Source organism: Schistocerca americana, chromosome 4 (genome assembly GCF_021461395.2).
Source record: "Schistocerca americana isolate TAMUIC-IGC-003095 chromosome 4, iqSchAmer2.1, whole genome shotgun sequence".
NCBI lineage: Eukaryota > Metazoa > Arthropoda > Insecta > Orthoptera > Acrididae > Schistocerca > Schistocerca americana.
In genome coordinates this window covers 667,136,504-667,163,805 of record NC_060122.1, presented here as the reverse complement: position 1 = coordinate 667,163,805, position 27,302 = coordinate 667,136,504, and the positions used below count along the sequence as shown (strand labels likewise).

General features: G+C 39.8%; 1 protein-coding gene across 3 annotated transcripts in view; it reads right to left on the bottom strand.

Annotated features, from left to right (window-relative positions):
- LOC124612937 (synaptonemal complex protein 1-like) overlaps positions 1–27,302 on the bottom strand; it is a 500,344-nt gene that overhangs the window by 305,894 nt on the left and 167,148 nt on the right. For all 3 annotated transcript variants that reach the window (XM_047141436.1, XM_047141437.1, XM_047141438.1), the window contains exon 9: positions 3,019–3,132. In XM_047141436.1, the coding sequence (XP_046997392.1) occupies positions 3,019–3,132 (114 nt within the window). The remainder of the gene's footprint in view (positions 1–3,018; positions 3,133–27,302) is intronic.

Here is a 27,302-nt window from a genome sequence, read left to right as displayed (position 1 = left end):
ACAACACTTTTATTAATAAAGGATGCTTGCCTTGTTTGAGTACTGTTTTCCCCCAAAACAAACCCACATTAGAGCAAAGCCTTGCCACGGATTACTCAAAGGATGAAGACATCTTGTGAAAATAAAATGAAACTGTATTTGTCAGTCAGAAGGTACTGATGTTGATGCTATAGCTCATTACGAGACATGCAACAAAATATTAAAGACAGTAAAACAGACGTCAAAGCAAATGCATTACGAGAAAAAGACAATCACTTCAGATAACAAAATAAAGACAGTATGGGATATGGTGAAGGAGGAGACTGATAGAACCGGTTATGGAGAGGGGCAGATAGCTTTAAGAGTAAGACACAATGGTAACAGGTGTGTGCAGCATTGAAAACTTTTCATTAAGCATTTCAAAATTGCTACTGAAAATATAGGGTTGTCAGGTTCAGTAGATGCTGCCGTGGACTACCTCACACCAATCATTACAAACAACTTCAGTAATAACAATAATATTGTGAAAAGGAAGACTGCTATTCATCTCTCTCTCTCTCTCTCTCTCTCTCTCTCTCTCTCTCTCTCTCTCTCTCTCTCTGTCTCTCTCTCTCTCTCAGAAATCACACACACACACACACACACACACACACACACACACACACACACACACACACAAAAAAACCACTGCCACTGTCTCTGGCCACTGAGGCTTAAAATATGACAACAAACAGATAGCAGAAATTGACAGTGTTAAATTCTTGGGATCAAAGCCTGATAAATTCAACTGGGAGGAGCATACCACAGAACTGCTGAAGAATCTAGACAAATCTCTATTTGCAATGCGAATGTTGTCACATACAGGAAACATAAGAATAAAAAAGCAGGCATACTATGCTTACTTTCATTCAATTGTGAAATACAGAATTATTTTTTGGGTTCAGTCATTAAGCCAAGCTAAAGTTTTCCAGGTCCAAGAACATGTAATAACAATTATTGGTGGTGTGAACTAAAGAACATCCCACAGGGGTCTGTTTAGGGAACTAGGGATATTAACAACTGCTTCCCAATATATTTATTCCTGAGTGAAACTTGTCATTAAAAATATAACTCTTTTTCAAATGAACTGCTCAGTTCATAGAGTCAATACTGGAAATACAAACAATCTCCAACAAGATTTAAATTCACTTTCTTTGGTTCATAAAGGTGTTCATTTTTCAGGAACACACATTTTCAATAACTTGCCAGTAGACATAAAAAGTTTAACTACTGACTAATTTTAATTTAAGGGGAGCCTAGAGGCTTTATTGGTGGCCAATTGCTACTGCTACGCCATTGATGAGTTTCTTAGTAGAACCAACTGATGTTTATAGGCTCCTAATAATATCAAATAACGTATTAGTACAATCTGACTTCTGTACAAATTCAGTGCAGCCATGTAAGCACTGTAAATGTATTGTAAAATGACTTTTCTATTTGATGATACAAGGTTACATAAATTATCAAATGCACCTCAGTGTCTTGAACATTTACGTGTTTTAAATGAAAATATCTTTAAGATTTTTTTGACTTATTCCACATTAATGAGGATAGTGGAGTCTGTGAGAGGTACATACGCATATTTGCTTTTCTTTGTAAATATTTATTGTTCATTCTTGTTTTTCTGACATGTTCATCAAGGAGGATCTCCTCCCCATGGATCTATTGGGATGAAAAGTACACCTAATCTAAACTATACTAACATGTCATGGGAGTAAATAAAAAGTGACAGAGACAAATAACTGTCTTAATTCATCTTTTATTGCATCAAAAGTTAATGTGCTCTGTGTGATCTAGCACAAAAACTGTACTGCCCATTTTTCTACACAGTGCTAAATGCTTCAACACAGATTTACCTGGACATGCTTGAGCAATGGCTGATGCCACCACCTGATGTGGATTCCATGGATCTCATCTTTAACCAAGGTGGAGCAACCCCTCCCCCCCCCCCCCCCCTCCAATAACTGTATGGAAGTTCACACGCATTTTTAAACTAATATCTTCCAAACAGATGGATTTGTCATGTTGGATGTGACAACAGTGTGTTCCTGTCTTGGCCAATTAGATCCCTCAATCTGAAACCCATGGATTTCTTTTTATAGAGTATGTGAAATCCTTGTGTATTGTCACCTTTGCCAAAACCAATTCCTGAACTCTAAATGCCAATTTCTCATGTGCTCACATTTGTGACTTCACATATACTTCAAACTATATGACATCAAATGGATTATCACCTGGATGATGTCTGTGTGGGCAAGGGAAGTCATATGAAACATCTGTAAAGGAAGTATTTTTAACTTTCTTTTACATTCTCTGTAAGTCTTACTGCAATATTGCTATGAATTAAATAGCTGTAGCCATTTGTAACTGCTATTGCCCTGTGTATGACCCAAGAACTGACTGAAAGGATATAAAACTCCTCACATTACTAAGGAACCAAATATCATAGAGCATAAGTGCCAGACCTTTTTTTTATTTTGCGCGACAAGAACTGCAAAACTCAATCAACTTTGTTTTGCGGGAATGAACAAATTCTTATCTCTGTTCTGCAGCCAAGACTGACTGAAAAATTTGTGTACTAGATTGATATGTTCAATTTGTTGAAGTCACTTTCAATATAGGGTCAGCTTTACTCCAGATGCCTCCATTAGACCCTTCCTCTGTTCAAAACCTATCTCCATGCCATTTACTGTGAAACTATACATTAGCCCTCCAGCTTTTGCCTTCCAGTAGGTGCATGAGAATGTCTGTAATAGAAGTTGCAGGCACTTCCAATGAGCGAATTGATTTTGATTAAATATGGCACAGCATACAAACAAAGTTCAAGGTTGTAAAAATGTTGCCCAGTGATATGCTATTACAAACGGTCCCTTAGTAATGCAAGCGGTTTACTCTCATTTTTGTCAGATCTATGCAGAACAGGAAAAATGAAGTAACTGACTTTTCCCATTTCTACTTCGTATGGCAGTACTATTAAGTGTAGATCCACGTAACACTTACCGGTGTACTCTCTTTTATACTGTGAGTAATGTGTATCCGAGTCTGTTCATCAAAAATCCGTGCATCCACAGTTTCAGTTGTTTTCTCTGAGTCCTTCCCATCAGTCACCTGGAGCTGGAACACGTAAAGAGATGCCTTCTATTAAAGCTGACTGTTCATACACTTTTACAATTAAAAATTGATGTATGCTGCATAAAGTGAGGAATTCACATTGCTAAAGACATTATAATTCAGAATCATAACCCTGTTTCAGGGGAAGAATCTTGGCCTGCAAGATGTGACCAGTCACAGAAGCTGCAATTACAGGTAGGAAGAGCACAGGGTGCAGTCAGCTGCAGATGGTGGCTCATATCTATGCAAACTGTGTGTGTTGCTTTGGATTGGAAGAAATTCTTTCTCATTTTGGGTGGCTACCTGAAATGGTAAAGATCATCAGCCTCGCTTGCAAGATGAAGGCAGAGCTCACCATCTGTAGCATTGTTGACAGGACCAACTTTGGACATTAGTACAGAGCCAAGTGGAGGGTCTGAATCAGAGGCTCAGATGGTTCTGCAACAGTGTAAACCGAACATTTCTCACCTTGTGCCATAGAGTGGTAGATTCTCGGGTTCCACTTAATAGGTCAGTGGTCCACTACATACAGGAAGCAGCTACCCAGATAGAGGGGCTGCGTGGAGGGGACTGGGTGGTTTTTTAGGTTAAAGGGGCTCAAGAAACCACAGAAACAGCACAATTCTAATCAGAGGAGGGCAAACAAAGGGTGAGGGTAGACGTATTCACATTTGGTACTGTAGTTGTAAATTGCCATAGCTATGTGTTGGGAAAGGCCCTAAGCTCCAAGCATTAATACAGCGGACTGAAACCCAAATAGTTATAGGTATGGAAAGCAGCCTAAAGCTGGAGATAAGTTCAGTCGAAATTTTTACAAAGGTCCTAACTGTGTTCAGAAAAGATAGATTAAATGCAGTAGGAGGTGGAGAGTTTATTGCTATGAGAACTAGTTTACCTTTTAGTGTAACTGAAGTAGATAGTTCCGATGACTTCATTCTACCCTTGATATCCTTTCAAAAATACATGTTTAAAGTTGGTGGTAAACAAAAACATCATCCAAAATTGTACTGAATGCTTTCTCAGAAATTTTTTTTAACAATTACATTTCACAAGTGTAAATGGTTGCAAAAACAGATATTACTTCTCAGCAACAAATAATCCTGAGCAAACTGGGAGCATCATGATAGGAACAACAGAAAAAGCTGCCAAATTTAAAAGAATGCAAAACCCCAAGACTAGCGAAGCTTTCCAGAAGCTCACAATTTAGGGTGATCTTCAACGTGGGAGGTTTTAACAGTTTCCACAACGAAACTCTGACTTGAAATTTGGCAGAAAATCCAAAGAGAATCTTGTCATATGCACAGTACACCAGCGGCAAAATGCAATCAATACCAATGGTAATGTTACTGATGACAGTGCCACTGAAGTAAAGTTACTAAACACCGTTATCCAAAATTCTTTCGCCAAAGAAGGTGATGTAAATATTCAAGAATTCGAATGAACATGAGTTAACTTTGAGTAGATATCCTCAGACTAGTGAAGCAGGTTAAATCACTTTATAAAGGCAAGGCCTTCAGTCCAGATTGTATACCAGATAAATTCCTTTCAGAGTATGCTAATCAAATAGCTTTATACTTAGCAAACATATACCACTGTTTGCCCACCAAAAGACCCATAACAAGAAACTCAGAAGTTGCACAGGTCAAACCAATATTCAAGAAAAGAAATAAAAATTATTCGCTGAATTACACATCCATACCAGTAACATCGATTTGCAGTAGGATTTTGAAGCATACACTGTCTTCAACCATTATGAATTACCTCGAAGAAAATGATTTATTGACAAATAGCCAACATGGATTCAGAAAATATCATTTTTGTGAAACACAAGTAGCTCTTTATTCTCACGAAGTAATGAGTGCTATCGACAGATGTCAAACTGATTACAATTTCTAGATTCCCAGAAGGCTTTTGATACCATTCCTCGCAAGCAACTTAAAATCAAATTGCATGCCTACAGAGTATAATTTCAGTTGTGAGACTGGATTCGTGATTTCCTGTTCAGAATGGTCACAGTTTGTAGTGACTGACAGAAAACCATTGAGTAAAACAGAAGTAATATATGGCATTCCCCAAGGAAGTGTTATACGCCCTCTGCTGTTCTTGATCTACACAAATGATTTAGGAGACAATCTGGGCAGCCCTCTTAGATTGTTTGCAGATGATGCTGTCCTTCACCAACTTGAAAAGTCATCAGATGATAAGAATCAGTTGCAAAATGGTTAGACAAGATATGTGTATGGTGCAAAAAGTGGCAATTGAGTCCAAGTAATGGGAAGTGTGAAGTATTCCACATAGAAACTGCTAAATTTTGATCACACGATAAATCACACAAATCTAAAGGCCATGATTCAACTAAGTACTTAGGGATTAGAATTATGAATAAGTTAAATTAGAATGACTACACAGATAATGTTGTGGGGAAATGAACCAAAGACTACAATTTATTGGCAGAAAACAGATGTCTGTCCTCTTCTGGAGTATTGCTGCATTGTGTGGGATCTGCTTCAGATAGAACTGACGACTGACACCGGCCCGGACATGATAAGGAAATTGGGTTGGCAATCATAAAACAAAGGTGTTTTTCATCACAGCACGATCACCTCATCTCATGAAATTTCTATCACCAGCTTTCTCCTCTGAACGCGAAAATATTTTGTTGACACCCACCTACATAAGGAGAAATAAGATAAGACAGAAGTCACAAAGAAAGAGTTAAGTGTTTCTTTTTCCTGTGTGCTGTTCAAAAGTTGAATGATTGAGAAATAACATGGGGATGGTTCGATGAACTCTCTGCCAGGCTCTTGATTGTGAATTGCAGAGTAATCAGGCACATTGACAGACCATCTGACCTGTGAAATTACAATGGAATCCATACAATTAAGCACATGCATTCCTGACATGATTGCTCCATCTTCTGAAGCCTCAAGAACATCATGTCAGCAACTTCTAATGCTATTGGTGTACCCTCTTCTGGGCTAAACTAGTCTAATTACAACAGTTTGTTGTGTGATATATAATTTTTAGTATGTAATAAGTGTGAGCAGTTTCATCACCATAACTTGTACTTTTATTTGTCTTTGCTCTTCTTCTTCCCAATTTATAATGTGATGCTTATGACACAACAAGTGGGTGAGAGAGAGAGAGAGAGAGAGAGAGAGAGAGAGAGAGAGAGAGAGAGAGAGAGAGAGAAGTGGAAAAATTGTATCTTTTTAGCTGACACTGAAAATTAGTATGGAGTGTAATGGTTTCTAGAGACAAGGTTAGTGTAAGTTCACTGTGTGCTATAATGTCTTCCCCTCACTACAACTGTTACTTGGTCAGATACAGTCTTTCCCCTCTTTAGGATGGAAACCGAATACAACAACCTGCCAACAGAATATTTGTTGTTTTTGCAAGATGTACCTAAATAAATACAGCATCATATAAGAAAAAGATGCATCAGGAATCTTTAAGTGATCATGTCAATTAATCATCAACATCTACAGCTACATCTACATATATACTCCATTAGCCACCAAGCAGTGTGTGGCGGAGGGCACAATTCGCGCCAAAGTCATATTTCCCCCCTTCTGTACACTGTCTGAATGCCTCAGTATGAGCTCTTATTTCCCTTATCTTTGAATGGAGATCAAGTTGGTGTTAATAATATATGCTCTACATCCTCGGTGAAGATCGGATTTCGGAATTTAGTGAGCAGCCACTTGTGTTTAGAGCACCGTCTATCTGCAAGTGTGTCCACTTCAAACTTTCTACGGAATTTGTAACACTCTCGCGATGGCTAAATGTACCAGTCACGAATCTTGCTGCTCTTCTTTGGACCTTCCCAATCTCTTGAATCAAACCCAACTAGTAAGGTTCCCATACAGATGAACAATACTCCAAGACTGGATGAACTAACATATTGTAAGCTATTTCCTTTGTTGAAGTACTGCATCGCTTCAGGATTCTACCAATAAACCACAATCTAGAGTTTGCCTTACATGTTACTTGTGTAATCTGATCATTCCATTTGAGATCATTTTGAATAGTCACACCCAGATACTTGACGGACATTACCGCTTCCAAAGACTGGGCATTTATTTTGTACTCGTACATTAATGGGGATTTTCGCCTTGTTATACGCAGTAGGTTACACTTACTAATGTTGAGAGATAACTGCCAGTCATTATACCAAGCATTTATTTTCTGCAAATCCTCATTGATTTGTTCACAACTTTCGTGTGATACTACTTTCCAGTAGACTACAGCATGATCGGCAAACAGTCTAAGGCCGCTGTCAATACCATCAACCAGATCGTTTATGTAAATCGTAAACAGGACCTATTACGCTGCCCTGGGGCACACCTGAAGTTACGCTTGTTTCTGTTGAAGTCACCCTATTCAGGACGACATACTGCTCCCTGTCTGTTAGAAAACTTTCTATCCAACCGCATATGTCATCGGATAGACCGTAAGCGCGCACTTTATGTAGCAAGCGACAGTGCGGAACTGAACTGAACACCTTTCTAAAGTCAAGAAATATGGTATCAACCTGGGAGCCGGTATCTAGAGTCTGTTGTATATCATGCAAAAAGAGGGCCAGCTGTGTCTCGCATGACCGCTGTTTCCTAAAAGCGTGCTGGTTTCTGCAGATGAGCTTCTCAGTGTCTGGAAAGGTCATTATGTCTGAACACAAAATATGTTCCACCAAATCGATGTCAGTGAAATTGGTCAGTAATTGTGTGCATCCGATTTTCTACCGTTTTTATAGGTTGCTATGATCTGGGCTTTCTTCCAATCCCGTGGAAGTTTCTGCTGTTCCAATGATCTCTGATAGATGATGGATAAGAATGGTGCTATATTTGTAGCATAGTCAACATAAAATCTTACGATGATACCATCTGGGCCAGATGCCTTCCTGGTGTCTACGGATCTTAACTGTTTTGCAATCCCAGATACACTAAACACGTCAGCCACCCTTTCGTTTGTTTGATAATTGAAAGGGGGAATGGTGCTGCAGTCTTCTACCGTAAACGCGTTTTTGAAATCTAGGTTTAGAATTTCAGGCTTCTGTTTATCATCATCAGTTACATTACCCGTACTGCCAGCAAGAGAAGGTATTGAATTACTTGTAGCATTCATAGATTTTAGGTACTACCAAAATTTTATAGCATTATTTTTAGAATCTGCAGATAAAATATTGCTTTCAAATTTGTTAAAAGAATCTCTCATTGTCCTTCTGACAGCTGCTTTCATTTCGCATAATTTCTGTTTCTCAGCGAGGCAGTAACTACATTTAAAATGACTGTGCAAAATTCTCTGCTTCCTCAGCAACTTCCTAATATGTTTGTTGCAGCAAGGTGGATTCTTTCCCTCCCCTATACTTTTGCTAGGCACATACTTCTCTAGCACATGGTAGGCAATACCTTTAAATTCCGATCAAAGATGCTCAAATCTTTGTGTCCCGCGGTGAATGCTTGGAGCTGACTATGAAGATATTCATTAATGACACTTTTATTTGCATTCCCAAACAAGAAAACTCAACACTGTTTCTTTGGTTTTTTTGCAACTTCAACTGACACAGAAGCCACAATGACATTATGGTCGCTAATACCTTCTTCTAGATTAACTTCCTCAAAAAGATCAGGTATGTTTGTCACCAAGATATCTAATATGTTCCCATCTCGAATTGGTTTTCTAACCAATTGCGCTTCTAGAATAACTTTACACCAATCTTTGCTTCTGCCCCCTGTGATAAACGTGTAATTTTCCCAGTCAATGGATGCTAGATTGAAGTCTCTACCTATAACTAATGGATAATTTGGATACTTACTTCCTATGTACTCAAGACTTTCCCCGAACCATTCTGCGACGTTTGTTGCGGATGCTGGTGGTCTACAAAAACGTCCTAATAAAATGGTCAATCCTTGTCTGACTGACAGTTTTATCCAGACTATTTCACAGTCCAACCCAGTATCGATCTCAACTGCATTTAAACAGCTTTTAACTGCAATGAAAACACCACCTCCCACAGCATAAGTCCTATCCTTCCTAAACATTGTCCAATCCGAGTTCAAAATTTCACTCCTTTTTATGTCTGGTTTCAACCAGCTTTTGGTACCTAATACAATATTGGCATTGCTACTGTTTATTATGGAGATTAACTCAGGGATCTTGCTACAGACACTTCGACAATTTACTAACACGAGATTAAGCATATTTAAATCCTTTGGAATGACCTTTTAGGCGAACTAACAATTTTTACAGTTGGCACACCCACATCAGTGTCATGAACTGGTAATTTTTCAGGCCAGCGGTTTGTTTCTTGTGGGGAGGAATCTAATCTAAAAAACCTCCATGTGCACGCCACAAGTACTGTGTTACCCATGTAGCTGCTTCCTGTGTGTAGTGACCCCTGATCTATCGAGGGCATCCTACAACCTTCCACCCCATAGCGTAGGTCGAGGAATCTACAACCACTTTTGTCACAGAGTCGACGAAGCCTCTGGTTTAGATTCTCTACTCGACTCCAAACCAGAGGACCCCAGTCCACCCTGGGTACGATGCTGCAGATCGACAGCTTGGCTTCCACTCCTCGAAAGATGGAGGCCGCCTTCACCAATTTAGCCAGCCGTCGAAATGACACAAAGATTTCCTCGGAACCCCGACGACAAGCATCATTGGTGCCAACATGTGCAACAATCTGCAGCTGGCTGCACTCCACACGCTCGATAGCCGCCGGAAGAGCCTCTTCCATATCCCGGACAAGGCCCCCCAGCAAGCACACCGAGTGAACGTTGGACCTCTTCCCCGCCCTAGCTGCTATGTCCCTGAGAGGCTCCATGACTCGCCTAGCATTGGAGCTTCCAATAACTAACAAACCCCTATCCCCACATGCCTGTCTGGACCTTGCTGAAGGAGTGGCCACTATCCTGGCAGAAGGTGCATTCTGAACCGGCTCAGCCTCCCCCCCCCCCCCCCCCCCTCCAAAGCATCAGATAGCACACTGAATCTATTAGCAAAGTGCATGGGATTTGGTACCTTCGCCTTGAGGCTCAAGATCTCAACACAGTCTGCCACCCACACTGAGGTGAGAGTGGGCCGACCGGCTCAGTCGCACCTGAGGTCGGCTCAGTAACACAGAGCTGTGGCATCACGTATCAAATGTTACTTAGGAGAAAACAGCACTGTAATTTCACGATTAGATGGGGTGATACCTATAAGTGACTATCTGTTTGTACCAGTGGATGCATAACAAGTACCTCTGGAAAGCATTAACACTGGTAATGATACCCCCCCCCCCCCCAATGTCATACATATATACAGGCATTCAGCCTACTTATAATTTTGTTTTGTTTTGTTTGTTTCTAGGTACTTATCTGAACCATTTAGTGTCCAAACAGCTTCTGCTGAGTAAAAAAAATAGACTACCAATTATTTTTTTTTTTTTTTTCAATGGTCAACGTGTTTTATTTTTAATATCTGTTTCAATAGCATACTTGAAGAATACTTTTCTGTGAATGTTCTAATTAGCACAAATTAGTCCCCTCAAAAGTAAACTACCTGATGTCGAAACACTTTTATGTTCACAGTAGTTTTTGAGAACTTTATCCATACTCTCTTCACAATTATAATGCATGAAAAGGTTTTCAGATACCATTATCAGTCACAAAATTTGGTGACACTGAATTGTTTATTTAGCGACATGTTTCGAGGTGATCTCTCATTATCAGGCCATATTGGCATTACAAAAACATTTAACGTAAGTGTATACAGATATTAAAGTTTCTTTTCGCAACTGTTGTGATCATCATTGTTGTTGAAGTGTAGCCACTGTGAATTTCTGAGAAACTGGTGTCTGGGGAAAGAATCCACATGGCACATGTGGTGAAACAGGCACTGAGGACACAGCTGTCAAATTGTAGAACATAGTAGTTTACACCCTCTAGCTATGCCCACTCATCCTAACCAATAACTTTGCGGCAGTCATGTCGACGTAAAAGGCTGAACAGTGTTTACCTACCAGCTGGTGTATGAGATGGGTTGTTTCACAGGTGGCTCTACCTTTAGCTCCTGGTTTGGTTTAGAAACACTGATGGCATCTCATCATGGTGAGGCTAACCCATTAAAATTATTTGGATCTCTAAATACATTCTCCCAATTAAATTTCACATGATACTATCTGAATCCCATGCCACTTTCCTCGATTTTGATCTCATCCTCTGTGAAGGTCAGCAACACAATTCTGTTCACATTAAACCTACTAACAAACAATAGCACTTTCATTTTGACTGTTGCCATTCTTTCCCTATCAAATGTTACTTCCCACACAGCCTCAACATTCAAGGAAAACATATTTGTTCAGTTTGAGACTCTTCACAGCGGTAAACCATTATTCTCACCTCAACCTTCAATGGATGTAATTACTCCACCAGTCTAGTTCAAAAGCAGATTTTCTGGGCCATCACATCCAATGCTGGTATTGCTCCACCCCCCCCCCCCCCCCCAAAAAAAAAAACAACTACTTAGAAGTATACCACTTGCCATTCGGTATTATACTAGCCTAGAATATATTAATCAGCTACTTCGACAAGGCAACAACTTCCTAAAATCATGCCTTAAAATAAGTCCATTCTGTTAGACATTTTGTCCACAACGTGTAGAACAGCTTTTCGTCACCCTCCCAATATCCACAATATCATATCCTTATAAGACCCTATGCTCCTTCTGCACCCATCTCGCTACCCTATGCCTCCTATCTCTGTTGACCATCCCTGTTGTAATAATTGCCCTACGAACCCTCCTACCACGACCTCTATCAGCCCTGCAACTGGCAAAACATGTACTATGAAAGGGAAAGCCACCTCTGAAGTGACATGTCATACACCAGATGCTATGCAAACACTGTTTGGCCTTTCATGCTGGCATGACTACCACCAAGTTTTCAGTTAGGATGAATGGGCAAAGGCAGAGGATGTATACAGTCAACACGCAATATCCTGTTGCGGAATGGGCTCTACAACATGACAGTCATAACCTCAGTGCCTGTTTCACCAACCCCCCATTTGGATTCTTCCCCCAGATACCAGTTTCTCAGAACACCACAGGTGGGAACTGGCACTACAACATGTCCTTGGTTCTCGCCACCCACCTGGCTTTAATTAACATTAATTTCTTCCAACTCAGCATTTATTCGCTGTAACTAATCTTTCTTCACTCCCTTTTAGTTTGGTATACCCTTCGTTTTCTGACCTGTCTATTTTTCACAGCCCCTACTCCCATCTCTATCACATACAATGTACTCAGCTTTTTACTTTTATTAACTCATGCACGATGTTTTGGCAGTAATCTCTGTCATGTGTATTACCCTGTCTTCTATCTTTAAGTTCTCAGGGTTTCAAATCTAATCCATTGCAGTCTCCAACAATCAGTCCTTCCTTCTCATCCCATCCGATAAGTCTCCCCTGACCCAGGGTTCTGGGCAACTTCCCGCTCTACCCTTTTCCTTAACCCTACCAGCCGTTTTCCATTACCCCTCTTCCTTCCCCTTCAATTTCATTATACTTTCAAAAATTGATTCTCTTCACAATTAACTGTTTCTGTTGACCTGGGTTACCTGCTTTCTGTTGCATAATATATAAGTAGTTAACGTATCGCTTAATCTGAAAATATATTTCAGTATTAGCTAAAAGCTGTATTTTATATTGTGTTATCACTGGTAGTTTCTTATTATTTTAGAAAACAGTTAGCAACAACAAAAGCTGGACTCTGGACAACATCAAGGCTCAACAGGAAGTGATAAAGAATGCACTGGAGATGTCAAGAAATGAAACACTACGAACTGAAGCAACATGCAGAAGATCTTCATAGCTTGACACTGAGTGTGAAGCAGCAGTACAAGAAAATCACGAGCCCTACAGAAGAACATTACAATCAATTTGCACAAGAGGAAAGATAATGTTTATAAAACCAAAAGGAAGACTCAGAAGCAGATCCATCAATGAAAAAAAAAAAAAAGAAAGAGGATGAAAGCAACCAACAAAAAACTGAAGCTTATGATGAATCTGAGGAGGACATTGCATAGGAAGGCAAATGTTTAGTTACTGTGCCAGATATGAAAGTGGAAGATTCATATTGCAGATCAGACACGTGAACTGCTGTAGCAGGCAAATGTATGACTCTCAGTTGTTATTAACCAACTTCACGTCAACAAGTGAACTAAAACGGCCACTACTGTTTAACTCGACCAGTTTAAAGTAGTGTTGCATAGTGCTTTAGCCTATGAGCGTATAGATTCCACCACTGCCACGCTTAATGTAGCTTTTATTTGCAATAGACATATATAACAAATCAGCAGTACTTGGATTTATATCAATCTCACAAACAAACTACTGCATATTAATCCATTATGGAACATCGGCTTATATTTTCCATCAAAAACAATTATAGTTTGGTTTGGTGAACTAACAGGCAATTTTCATCTTTTGTTGCAGAAGTTTGTGATCAGTAACTGTTGTTGGCCCTAAAGTAAGGGTACAACAATGGCAATAAGAATATGACAGTTTTGGTTCACTAAGCATTATCATAAATGTTAAATTTCTTGATATCTGGCAGCAACAACTGAACCAGCATCAGGAACTGGTTAAACACTTAACTAGTTCAACAATGTAGTATTCAAAGGCACTCCCACTCATTCCAGCAATACAGCCATACAATGAGGCTCAATGAGACTGGCAGGTGTATCACAAAAGCCTCACGTCACACTTTCAAGCAACTGACATCAAATGTCTGGATCGCCAATGGGCCTTTTTGTTATCTACTAATCCTTGGTTATATTACTTGGTTCAAAACGTAGTCCCACTGTCCAAGCAGTCTGTTTTACTGTTGTCTGCAACATTCTCTTTATTATCTAATCATTTTTCCAACAAAGTGCATGTGGTAGCAAGACTAAAATACTTACAACCATTCAAGTAATATGTTTTTTGAAGTAATGCACTTTGGACTGCAGATTTTCAGGGGTGAGTGTAAATTCATGTGTAATTTAGTAAATCACATGCAGAAAGTTTAATACGTATGTAGGGATTCACTTAGCCTCAGATAATGAGGTGTCCCCCGATCCAGTCTGTTCCCTGCCTGGCTGAAGTACCTCAAACTGCGTGTCCATCTGAAATATTGCAAGTAGCGTAACACACTTTTTCAGCAGATTTTGACGTTACACTTGTGATCAGAGTGATATATTGATACAGTGCAGCGTGTTTCTGCAACAGACACTTAAAGTGGTAAACAAGTTCCATATGGCTCCAGTCACCCAGTCATGTTCTCCGCAATCCCAGGGTACAGGATGTCATTCATTGTGGTATACAATGTTTTCAAGTTACCCGGACTGGTTTTCCTCGCATCCCTAACAGGAATATTCACGTTATGAGGACAAATGTTATAAGTGTGTACACAGAAGTCACATTGCAGAAGTACGCCATAGCACAGTGGTCACAGGCATCAGCATAGCTGATTCAAATTAATAACACTTGAAGCACTGATAATGTGCTGGCACCATGTAAAATTTTGCTACATCCAACGATGCAAGACATACTAGTGACCTTTCTTTCCAATACCAGCACATCAGGCTCGGTCATTAGCCAGTATATGTATAAACATACAAAAAAGCAAAGCACTCAAAGACATAGTCAGATATCAATGACACTTACTACACATATATGCCACTGGCAGGTATGTAAATGATTACAGCTGCATTTCTCTGTTACAGGTATAACAACCACCATAGTGCATTAGTGTCATTCATTTTAGTGTTGTTAGCAGGTCTAGTAGAAAACATAAAGGTCATGAACAGCATCGGATATTGAGTGATCACTGTGAAGGACATGAAGAGGCCCAACACTACATTGGTCAGAAACTAGTGGCAGTCAGAATAGGATATTAATGTCTCATTTGTGGGCTGCCTTTAACACCACAACACAAATGACTGCATTTGGAACTGTGACTTGGAAGTGTAGAAAGCTGATGAATGGCATAACATTGTGCTCAGCACTGAATCGTGGTTTTGCACTACCCCAGGTGACAATTGTAGGTGAGTTCTGTAGTGGCCTGGGGAGAGGTCCTTTTCATCCAATGTTCTGAAGAGGCTCACGTGATGTTACTACTAGCGTCATGATATGGGGAGCCATTGGGTGTGACTTTAGGTTATGGCTGGTAGTGATTGAGGAATCTCTGATGGCACAATGGTACATCACATACATCCTGCATCCTAAAGTGTTAACTCTCAAGCAACAGTATCATGGCGCCATCCACAGATTATAGACATCTCTAAGAGCTGTCTGTGTGATGTTGACGTATTACCATGGCCAGCAAGATAACCATACCTGTCACCGACAAAACATGTGAGGGACCAGCTCAGATGTCAACTCCTGCCCAGTGTCAATACTCAAGATATCAAGCACTAGTTACAGCAGGGTGAGTTCATCTCAAATTATACAGGTCATGTCAACTCGAGGTCATGAATTTCTCTGGTAAAAATATATATTAGACCTCTATATCAAAAGTGTTAAGAAATACAGTATTTTCATTTTGTCCTTATTTTTGTAAACGTTACGGCCCTTTGAAAAATATATGTTTTACAATTAACTCTTAAAAGGCTTGGTGTTGCTATGCCTATTCACTGATTATCAATTCTTTCACCTCTGACAATGTCTGTTAATGTGAAAAATACTGAGCTGCATTGTAGTTACGAATCCACGTTAAATTGTAGGTCTCCTTATATCAGCTGAAAGGTGCAAAACTGATTACCAAAGTACCAATGTCAGCTAAAATGAAATAGTGTTTTATCCCAAAGAAGAACTTAAACCCTCAGCTCTGAGCACTAGTAAGCCGAGGAACTGTGGTTCAGGTTTACAGAAATAGTTGACCACTTACGAAACTCCAGATAAGAACATCAACAACATCGGAAAAGATAGATTGCTTCTTCTTCTTACACTGGCCACACAATCCACTGCCGGTCCTTGGCCTCACTCATTCCAGCATTACACACCTTCCTGTCAGCTGCATCTTCATATCCCAAACCCATTATATGCATGTCTCCCATGGTATTATCCTTTCATCTCGTTCTTGGTCATCCTAGTGGTCTCATTCCTTCAGCTTCTCCACACTGCCTTTATTACCATGGTCTCCCCTCTCCTCTTCACAGGTTAGTACCACCTGTGTCTTTTAGTTTTCACTCGCTACAATGTCAGGTAATGAGCATAATCGTCTTGAGTTCTCTGTTTTTCCTTATTCTCCATTATTCATTTATTTTTTTTTTTTTTTTCACTGGTCTGTATATTTTTCTTAGTACTTTATTTTCAAAAGTGATGAGCTTTTTCTCTGTTTTTTGTCAGGGCCCATGTCTCGCTAGCATAGCACATTACTGGTTTGATGATGGTCTGATATATTCAGATTTTTGCCTGCCTGAATAGCACCTTAGATCTTATGATGTTATGTATAGTTCCTAGACATATTCCCCAGCTTGAATTCTCATTATGATCTCCTGTTATAGGTTTTGTTGGTTGATGTTGACACCAAGGTATGTGAATGCATCTTTCTTCTATGTTGTTCATTTCCTGATTGTCAGATGGTTTGGTCCTAACGGAGATCTGCTTCCGATTACCAGGAACTTTGTTTCATTTCCATTTATACTTAGAACTATTTTCACCGGATCACCACAATATAATCCACGAAAGCCAGAACATTTATCTTTTTCCCTATGGTGACTCATGCACATTATTGTGTTACTCTCCTCAGGATGTTGTTGAGTGCCAAACTGAACAGGGTTGGTGGTATATCTCCCTATTTCACTCCTGTTTTTACCTCAAATGTTTCTGAGAACTCCCCCTGTACCTTCACTCTACACTTTGATTCCATCACACACATTTTATTAGCTTTATCAGCTTGTCCAGCATCCCACACTCTGTGATTATCCTCCACATCTCCTCTCTCACTATGCTGTCATATGCTTTGTTGAAGTCTATATACATACAGAAGGTATCTTGACTTGTCTAGCATTTGTCTTAGTGTGAATATTTGCTCAACTGTTGACTTACCCTTTCTGAACCTCACTTGTGCTGTGCCTAATGTTTCTTCAGTGCATGTGTTGAGCCTCTTCAGTATGATTCTTGACATTATTTTATAGCACATGCATAGCAGTGATATTCTTCTATAGTTCTGTGACAACATTTTGTTTCCCTTCTTGTATATGAAACATACAGCAGCAGTTTTCCATTCCTCCAGCATTACTTCTTGCCTCCTCACCTCTTTTATCAATTCGGCTAGCCATTCATATGTCTTGTCTCCCCTTCTTTGATTAGCTCTGCTGATATCATGTCTATGCCTAGGGCCATCTCATTTTTCAGTCTTTTTATTGCCTCCTTCACTTCCATCAGAGTTGGTTCTTTGACAAATGGTTGTACATTCTGGTTGTTTTCTGGCCTGTTTTCATTGTCTTAGTTGTCTACCGGTGTCGTTCAGCAGTTCTTTGAAGTATCTTCTCCAGTTCTCTAGATTCGTTTCATTTGCAGTGAACGGTTTTCCATTCTCATCCTTCATTATCACAGACTTAGCTCTGTTCTCATTTTTATAACTTCTCATTGTCCTGTTAAACGGTTTACTAACGTTCTGGCTGTAGTCCTCCTCTGCCTTCTCTATCTGTTTATTTATGAATGATCTTTTCTGTTGCCTGATCGTTCTCGCCACTTATCTCATGGCTGTTCTGAATTTTATTGGGTTTTCATATTTGTCTTTGCTTATCATTGCCAGCTGTCTTCCTGGCCTGAACTGCTTTCCTACATGTTTCATTGAACCATGGTTTGTGCCTGATATTGCTATTATTGTTATCTCCCGATAGTTCCTGTGCTTTCCTCTTTATAGCTGTAGTTATATTGTTCCACTCTGTATCCGTATTTTCACCTTCTTCCTTGTTGCTTTCATTCTCTAATTCATGAAACTACTTCTGAGCTTAATCTTAAACTGCTTATTCTCTTCCTCTCCTTTAGCCTACTCACATCTACTCTTCGTGTTCTTTTGCCACTGTTGCTCATACTTGATTGTTTTGATAATGATTGTTTCATCTTTACAAGCACAAGAGAATGGTCTAATCCAATATCAGCCTCTCTCACTGTCCTAATATCTGTTGCTGCCTTTTTATGTTTTTCCTTTATTAACACATGAGGCAATGGTACAAGACTAACCCAAAGAACATCCAAACTGGAAAACCCAAAGACAACTTAAGTTTAAATTGTCTAGGATTTGCTGATGACCTTGCTCTCTTGTCCAACAGTATTCAGGAAACCAAACAACAAGTTATCTCACTACAGGAAATAGCACAGAAAGTTGATCTTGGAATATACTTTGAAAAAACAGTTATCATGTTGACTGACCCACCACTCATAAACAAAATTTCCATAGGAAACCAAGAAATCAAAATTGTAGATAAATTTAAATATCTGGGAGAAATCATAACATAGAACCTCAAAGAAAAGCCAACATGGCCAACACAAAGAGCCTGTCAATAGCGACAAAATTAAAACACTACAAAACAGCCACTCAACCAGATATAACACACACAAGTGAAACCATCTTCAAAACAACTAACACTGCACAAATAGACAAAATACTCAAAACAGAGAGACAAATCATCAGAATGTGCATCAACAAATCGTACCAGAAAGATGGACACTGGAGACTAGCTACAAATGAAACAGTCTACAAGGAATTAGAACTGGTAATGAGTACAATCAGGAAAAAACGCATTTCACTTTTTGGACATCTAATCAGAACACCAGAGAACAGGATCATCAGGAGAATAATAGAAAAATTGTGAAATAGTAAGTGCAACATTAAGTGGATTACAGAAATCAAGGAAGATATGGATGAGCTACAGATTACATTGGAAGATCTAAGAAACAAAACTGACAAAATCAGGAAACTCACAGACAAACAAACCAGACTGCAAGTGAGAATCAACAAACAGACAATAAGAAGGGTGATTTCCGATGAAGAAAGAAGGATGAGATCTGAGAAAATCAAGAAGTACTGGGCTGACAGGAAAATGAAAAATTCTTTGTATAAAGTTGGCTAGAGTGGTGCAATGAAGGACATAAAACGTAAATAGTAAATTATTATTAATAATAATAATAATAATAATAATGTGAATGTATGCTTTCCCGGCGTATACAGCTGGCGAAGAGTTCTCGGGCTTCCAGCCGGGTGGCGGTGTCTTCAAACAGCGACGTTTCGACGAGTGACATACTCATCATCTTCTGGCGAAGTCTAATAATAATAATAATAATAACACATGGTCTTTTTGGTTCCTAGTTAGCCCAACCAGTGAGGTTTATATTACTTTATGTTATGTCTCTACGGGGAAATGATGCACTGTCAATATACATGTTTCTAGCTGTGGCGAAGTTGATGAGCCACACCTGGAAGGAAGATACAGTTGCATCTGGTCCCAAGCCTGGATAAAGTGGGAGAGTTAATCATTGGACTAATCATTCAACATTGTAAAAAATTAGAGGGTTCCTACAAACACACACACTGCCTCGTATTGGAATGGATGTCATGGAAAACGAAACAATCCTACAAATAAAGGACTACAAACAGGAACATGGAATGTAAGAACACCACAAACACTACACGCTGCACGACAGACAAAGATACTTGATGAAGAACTAAAAGAGTACAAGATGGATATTACAATCCTGCAGGAGAGAGATGGCCTGGACAAGGCATACACAGAACGAAAACTGTACAGTCATATACAGTGCAAACAAACATGGTCATCGTGTATTTGGGACAGTATTTCCACTACATAATAAAATAACGCTCAATTTGATGACACGACAATACGTCAATGAAGAGATATCCTATATTAGGATCAGGGGCACATATAGAAACATCTCAGAAAGTTTCCATGACACAACTCAGGACAAATTCTATGAAACATTAGGCCAGATGTGCTCCAGATTATCACAATATGACATCAAAATTGCACTGGGAGACTTAAATGCCTAAATAGGACAAGAACACCAATGGCAACCACATATAGCCGTGTTCAACTTGCACACTGAAATAAATGATAAAGACAGATTGCTAATTACTGTAAGTTGCATCAGATACACACAATTAAAAGACACTTACATAAAGCTTTCAGGCCCTGTCTTCATCAGCAAAAGAGAAACACACACCATCCACATGCACAGGTAAATACACCTCATGCAAACATGACCACAAACTCTGGCAGCTCAGGCCACAATGCATGTATCATCTGGGATGCAAGCAGCAATCTGGAGAGGGTGGGGAAGGGAAGGGGTAGTAGTGTACTGATGGGAGGAGAGAGAAACACAGTCTGGAGGTGTGTGCAGGGACTAGAATGACAACAGGCACAGCATCAGGAAGTTGTCGGGCGGAGAAATGGGTAAAAAAGGAGCAAAAAATGAGAAGAGCGGGGAAAGATGGGCTGATGCATTGGCAGAGGATGGCAAACAGAGGTTTGCAAATGAAAATGGAAAGATGATGATATGATGATAGGACACGGGGGGGGGGGGGGGGGGGGGGGGGGGGGGGCGGCACCGTTGGGTCGACGGTGTGGGGACAGTATGTTACCTGATGTTGAGGCAAGGACATGTGTTGCAAGTATAGTTACCACTTGTGCAGTGGTGGAGGGAAGGATCCATATGGCTATGGTAGTGAAGCAGCCATTGAAATCTAGCTTGTTATGCTCAGCCGCGTGTTGTGCCACAGGGCGATCTACTCTGCTCTTGGTCACAGTTTGGTGGTGGCCATTCATACTGGTGGACAGCTGGTTGGTAGTCATACCAACATAAAAGGCTGTGCATTGATTGCAGCAGAGCTGGTAAATGACAGGGCTGCTGTCACAGACAGCCTGGCCCTTGAACGGGTAGGATAAACCTGTGACAGAGCCAGAATAGAAAGTCCTGGGTGGGTGGATTGGGCAGGTCCTGCACTTCGGTCTTTCACAGGAATATGATCCTTGTGGCAAGGGGTTGGGATTGGGAGTGGCATAGGAATGGACTAGAATGTTGCAGAGGTTGAGTGGGCAATGGGAACACCTCATTAGGAAAGGTGGGAAGGATCTCAGGTAGTATGTCCCTCATCTCATGGCATGATGGTAGGTAATCAAACCCGTGCTTAAGGATGTAGTTAACTAGTTCCAGTCTGGGATGGTACTGGGTGACGAAGGGGGCACTCCTTTGCAACTGGGTGTTGGGAGTGGTGGGAGAATTGGGGGTGTGAGAGGAAATAACACGGGGGATCTGTTTGTGGACTAGGTCTGGGAGATAGTGCCTCTTTGTGAAGTCCCTCAAAATACTGAGCAAGGGAGCTTCTGTCACTGTAAATATGCCATCCCCCAGTGGCCAGGATGTATGGTAGAGATTTTTTAGTATGAAAGGCATGACAGCTGTTGAAATGCAGGTACTGTTGGTGGTTGGTAAGTTTAATGTGGATGGAGGTGTGGATGGATCCATCAGAAAGGAGGAGGTCTACATCTAGGAAGGTGGCACTCTGGGTTGAGGAGGACCAGGTGAAGTGGATGGGAGAGAAGGTGTTGAGGTTGTGAAGGAATGACAATGAGGTATCTTGGCCCTGAGTCCAGATCATTAAGATATCATCAATGAACATGAACCAGATTAAGGGTTTGGTGTTTTGGGAGGCTAAGAAGAACTTCTCTAGATGGCTCAAAAACAGGTTGGCATATGAGGAAGTAGTTGTGGGTTAGGATAAAGTTAGTAAGGCATATGAGGACTGAAGTAACGGGTCATTCCATTTCAAGTGGTTTGATTTTAGGTAAGCTTCCCACTCGACCATCTTCAGTTTCGATTAAATTTTTACAGGATGTATGTATAGGGCTTAAACAGAGCACTGCCAAATTACAGCTCCATATGGATGCGATACTAGCCACCTTTTTTTAAAGGCTAGTTTTTTGGCGTTACAACTTAAATGAATAAATCATCAACTTTGTTTTACCACTGCTCAGTATCTAACAGACCTGCCATGCTAAAACTTTGTGACTCTGTTCAAATTTTTGGGTACAATAGCTTGGTTGTAGAACGAAAAGTCAAATTATGGTTAATTCATCATAATATGCTATCAAAGTGCCTCATAAATGTCGTAATGAATTTTGACAATAGCTTATTGGCTTGTATCTACTGAAAAAATAACTTTCTGCAGCTGATTCTTTAGTCATCTGCAGTCTGTAAGCATGTCAAAAAAATCTGCAAGTGGCATCTAGGCTGCTCAAATAATAACTAAGTTTTCTAAGTTCAACATCTACTCAAAAATTTAATTAATCAATTCTGGCTCACTTTCAGGAGGTCATACCTCAAAAGGGATTCCTTAAATCTGATTTTTCTGAGCACCACTGAAAAGAACACATCTGGCTGGATCAGAAAAAGTTGTTTTTATTTTGAGATGCATTTAAGAACAAACAAACTTACATTTCCATTACATTAAAAAATACACAATGCACCGTCTTGTGTTGGTCCATGGTAGCTTCACCACTACCAGTCTTACTCTTTATGGTTCCTAAATCACAATATTTCAGTTCTCATTAATTCAGTTGCTGAAATGTATTACTAATAGCAGTTACAGTTGACTCTAGCAAGCTATAATGTTGGCCCATTCTTGCAGCTGTTGGAGCTGGAATGACAGAAATAATGTGTTGGTCTGGAATCCAACAAACATCCTGCCTTACTCACCAACAGAATAAATGTGCAGGTCCACCGGGGTGCATGAAACTGACTAAGACATCATTTTCTTCATGTGAAACTTCAGAGACATTACAAATCCACCATTTTCCATCATAAATACAGGTAATGTATCGGCCTGGTTGTAAGGCTGCAATATTTCTGTAAGAAACTATTGTTTGACTTTGGTCAAAAATTACCACAAAACAATAACCGTTCTTCCTGCTCAGTTTTCGATACTTGAAATTCTTCTTTTAAAACAAAAACAAATTGGATTCCACAGATATTATTTGTACAGTAATTAAACAAATCAGTTGTTATCAAAATCTGGACCTCAGTTGGCCTTTGAAGGTCTGCTCTTGCTGCCAGACACATTGAAGTTCCTCCAAATCCACCACAGGGAGATTTTCCATGGCTTGTAGAAAAAAAGTACCATTCAGCTGAGATTCCAGTCATTTTGATGCTGGTAAAGCTTCAGAAAATTTTTCAAGTTGTACTGTGCTGCTGCCCATCACCAAAGCAGTAAATGTGTGATCTATTAACTTCATTAAGAAAGCATGTACAGTGATTGCATCACATTTCAGGCTGTTGCCTGATGCTGTTGACGTCCAAGTTATTTCTAAAATACACAGCAAGTGGGCATAAAGTTGTTTGGCTGTTATGCCAAGGAAAACCTTGAGCTGCATCTTGGACAATGAATGAATAATTTTCAGCGAAATCCATTAATATGATTAGTTCAGTTGGCTTCATGCTTTCTTTTATGCACTTTAAGTGTTTGCTTTGTTGTTTTGCAATATAATGGTGAGTGGAAAGCTTGTCAATTTTCAAAATCAGATCTTCAATAAAATCCTCAGTGGTCATATGCTTGGTTTTTAATGTGTGTCTATCAATGTGCAACCACTGTTTGAACTTGACAGTATCATCTGGTTCACTGTCTTCAAAGTTCCTTCCCTGGACAGATTTCACCCCAATGGAGCACACAGTCTTTGGATTCCAAATCAAACATTATTCTAGCAATCTTCTTTAATTGGGCAGCTTCCAAGCATCAATTTTACATTTTGGTCAATAAAAAAATTTGAAAAATCCCATTCCAAGCCCATGAAGAAGTCGATAGGCTGCAAACATTTCTTTCAAATTATTCAGAAGTTGCTACTCACCATATAGTCGAGATGCTGAGTTGCAGATAAGCACAACAAAAAGACTCTTAAAATTAAAGCTTTCAACACACACACACACACACACACACACACACACACACACACACACACACACACACACACACACACACGTTAGAGTCTTTTTGTTGAGCCTATCTGCGACTCAGCATCTCCGCTATATGGTGAGTAGCAACTTTCCTTTTCACCCATCCTGGATTTTCCATTGTTTGAAATTATTTTCAGAAGGTATTTTTGCATCAAAATTTTCTTTCCCTCTATTCTAATTGATACACACTCCTTTTTACCTGGCAAAATTTGGCTAAATTCTTCATTATGAAGAAAGGTTACCATTCTTACTTTTATTTCATCTGAAATCTTCTTGCCACATTTGTTCTTTGGCACAGCTAATACACCATTTTCTGACTTTAAATTCCTAGCTGCTTTTATAGTTCTTTATGAAATGCCTATTCTAGCATTCTCTCTTTTATAGTCCAGCTTTGAGGTACTAATGTCACAATTTGCAATTTTTGAGGCTGCCTTGACAATTGCAACTTTTCTTTCAATTCTTTAATCAGCTGCTTATAGTATTCACAATCAGGACATACCTTGCTTGTACTAGGTGTTTGAAAACCTTTTGGGTCAAAGCCTTCAGCAGCAGCAATGTTATTCACAATTGCTTCTTGAGTTTTGCTTATTTTTCGTTTTGCGAAACCTTTGGCATTACTTGTTGCTACCCTCTGAAATTTCAGAAGGGAGACATCAAAAGGAGTTGCATCGACTGATTCTGCTGGATGTTCTACTGAAAATTCTTTGATATGTTTTAAGCCTTGTTGATGTGTATATGTTTTCAGATGACATCCAGAATTATCTGCAAGGCCGTGCTACAAGGCACTGAAATGTCTTTGATATCCAGTAAACTACAATTCAGTTTTTACTTCCAATTGCCTTTTCTATCAATATTTGATAATGTAAAAGTTCTGTATATTTCCAAATGAAAAAAATTAAGCAGTCATAGACAGTGGAAACTTTCGTATGCCATTTGGGTACAGAACAGAAAAAAATTTAAATGACCAGATAAACATTTCTAAAAGTCAGACACCTTGAAATAATTTGTAGTTGCAGAAAAACACATTGTGTGGTAATGACAACAGACTTTGCATCATTTAAAAAAGCACACATTAAATCCAAACATTCACTACACAACAGTGTGCTTCAGAATCATTGCTGAAGCATGTTTTTAAACTCCGTTATTGTCACTAAACTTGTCTGTCTCAAAAATAAAAACAACTTCTCCTGATCAAATTAAGTGAGCTCTTTTCAATGGCATCGATAAAAATCAGATCTGAGTGATGCTTTTTGAGATATGACTTCTTGAAAAATGGGCCAAAATTGACTAATTAAATTTTTTTAGTAGACTTTAAACTTAGATAACTTAGTTGTTATTTGAGCAATCCAGGTGCCACTTGCAGAGCTTTTTGACATGCTGACAGGCTGCAGGTGCTTATAGAATCAGTTTCAGAAAGTTATTCTTTCAATAGGTACAAGACAATAAAGTATGGTCAAGATCTGTTATGACAAGATGTATGACCCACTTTGAAAGCATATTTATGATGAATTTACTATAATTTGACTTTTAGTTCTATAACTAAGCTATTGTACCCAAAGTTGTACAGGATCACTAAGTTTCAGTATGGCAGGTCTGTTATATACTGAGTAATGGTAAAACAAAGTTGATGATTTACTCCTTTAAGATGCAATGTCAAAAAACTAACCTTTACAAAAGGGTAGCCAGTGGCCCAACCATACTACTTATGGAGCTGTAATTTGGGGTGCTTCATGTAAGTTCTGTATGTACATCACTGTAAAAATTTCCTCAGTATCAGAGAGGGTAAAGTGGGGACCCCTAGGAGAGTTAACATGGAATGACCCTAGTGGGTTTGGAGGCTGAAGGGCATTGGGAAAGGTAGTGTTCAATAGCAGTACAACCAGGGGCATGAGGGATGTTGGTGTATAGAGAGACGGCATCAACAGTGACTAACAGGGATTGAGGAAGTAATGGGGTAGGGATGGTGGAGAAACAGTGAAGGAATGGTTGGTGTCTTTGACGTGTGAGGCTTGATTACGGACAATTGGTTGGAGGTGTTGGTCAATGAGGGCCAAAATTCTTTCATTAGGGGCACAATAACCAGCCACAACCGGGTATCCAGGATTGTTGTGTTTGTGCATTTTTGGGAGAATGTAGAAGGTGGATGTGCAGAATTTCATAGGTGTGAGTAGAGAAATGAATTCAGGTTAGAGATTCTGGGAAGGGCCTAAGCAGGTTGGAATTCTGGGATGGGATCACTCTGATAGAGTTAATAGGTGGAGGAGTCATAATAATTGGCAGAAGTATTCTGCCATGAACTCACTGTGATTCAGAACAAAAGTCGTGGAACCTTTGTCAGCAGGTAGGATGAGTAGGTCAGGATTTGCTTGAGGTTGTGTATAGCTATTCTTTCTTCTTCTGAAAGGTTGACGTTCTGTGGAAGGGACTTGGGGAAGAATAGTGAGGCTAAGATGAAGGTAAGGAATTCCTTGAAGGTGACCAGCAGGTGGCTAGGTGGAAGAGGGGGAGGATCACAATTGGATGGTGGTATGAAGTGGAAAAGGCAGGGTTCAATGTTAGAATTACGTTGATTTTGGTTGAAGGGATTGGCAACAGAGAAGCACTTCCAATGCAGGAATCAGAAGAAGGCCTTCACAAACAGGCACTGTATCCCAGACTTAGTCCGCAAACATATCTCCCATGCCATTTCCCCTTACACCACAATCCTCCCAAAACCCCCAAGAACTGGCCACAAAGGAGTGCCCCTTTGTCACCCAGTACCACCCCGGACTGGAACAACCGAACCACATCCTTTGCGCAAGCTTTGATTACCTATCAACATGCCCTGAAACACAGGACACCCTACCTGAGATCCTTTCCACCTCTCCTAAAATGGTGTTCTGTTGTCCACGCAACCTCCACAACATTCTAGCCCATCCCTACGTCATTACAAATCCCAACGCTTTGCCACAAGGATCATATTCCAGTGGAAGAATCAGGTGCAAGACCTGCCCAATCCACCCACTCAGCAATTTGTATTCTAGCCCTGTCACAGGTTCATCCTATCCATCAGCGGCCAGGCTACCTCTGAAAACAGCCCTGTCATTTGTCAGTTCTGCTGCAATAATTGCACAACTTTTTATATTGGTATGACTACCAACCAACTGTCCACCAGGATAAATGGTCACTGCCAAACTA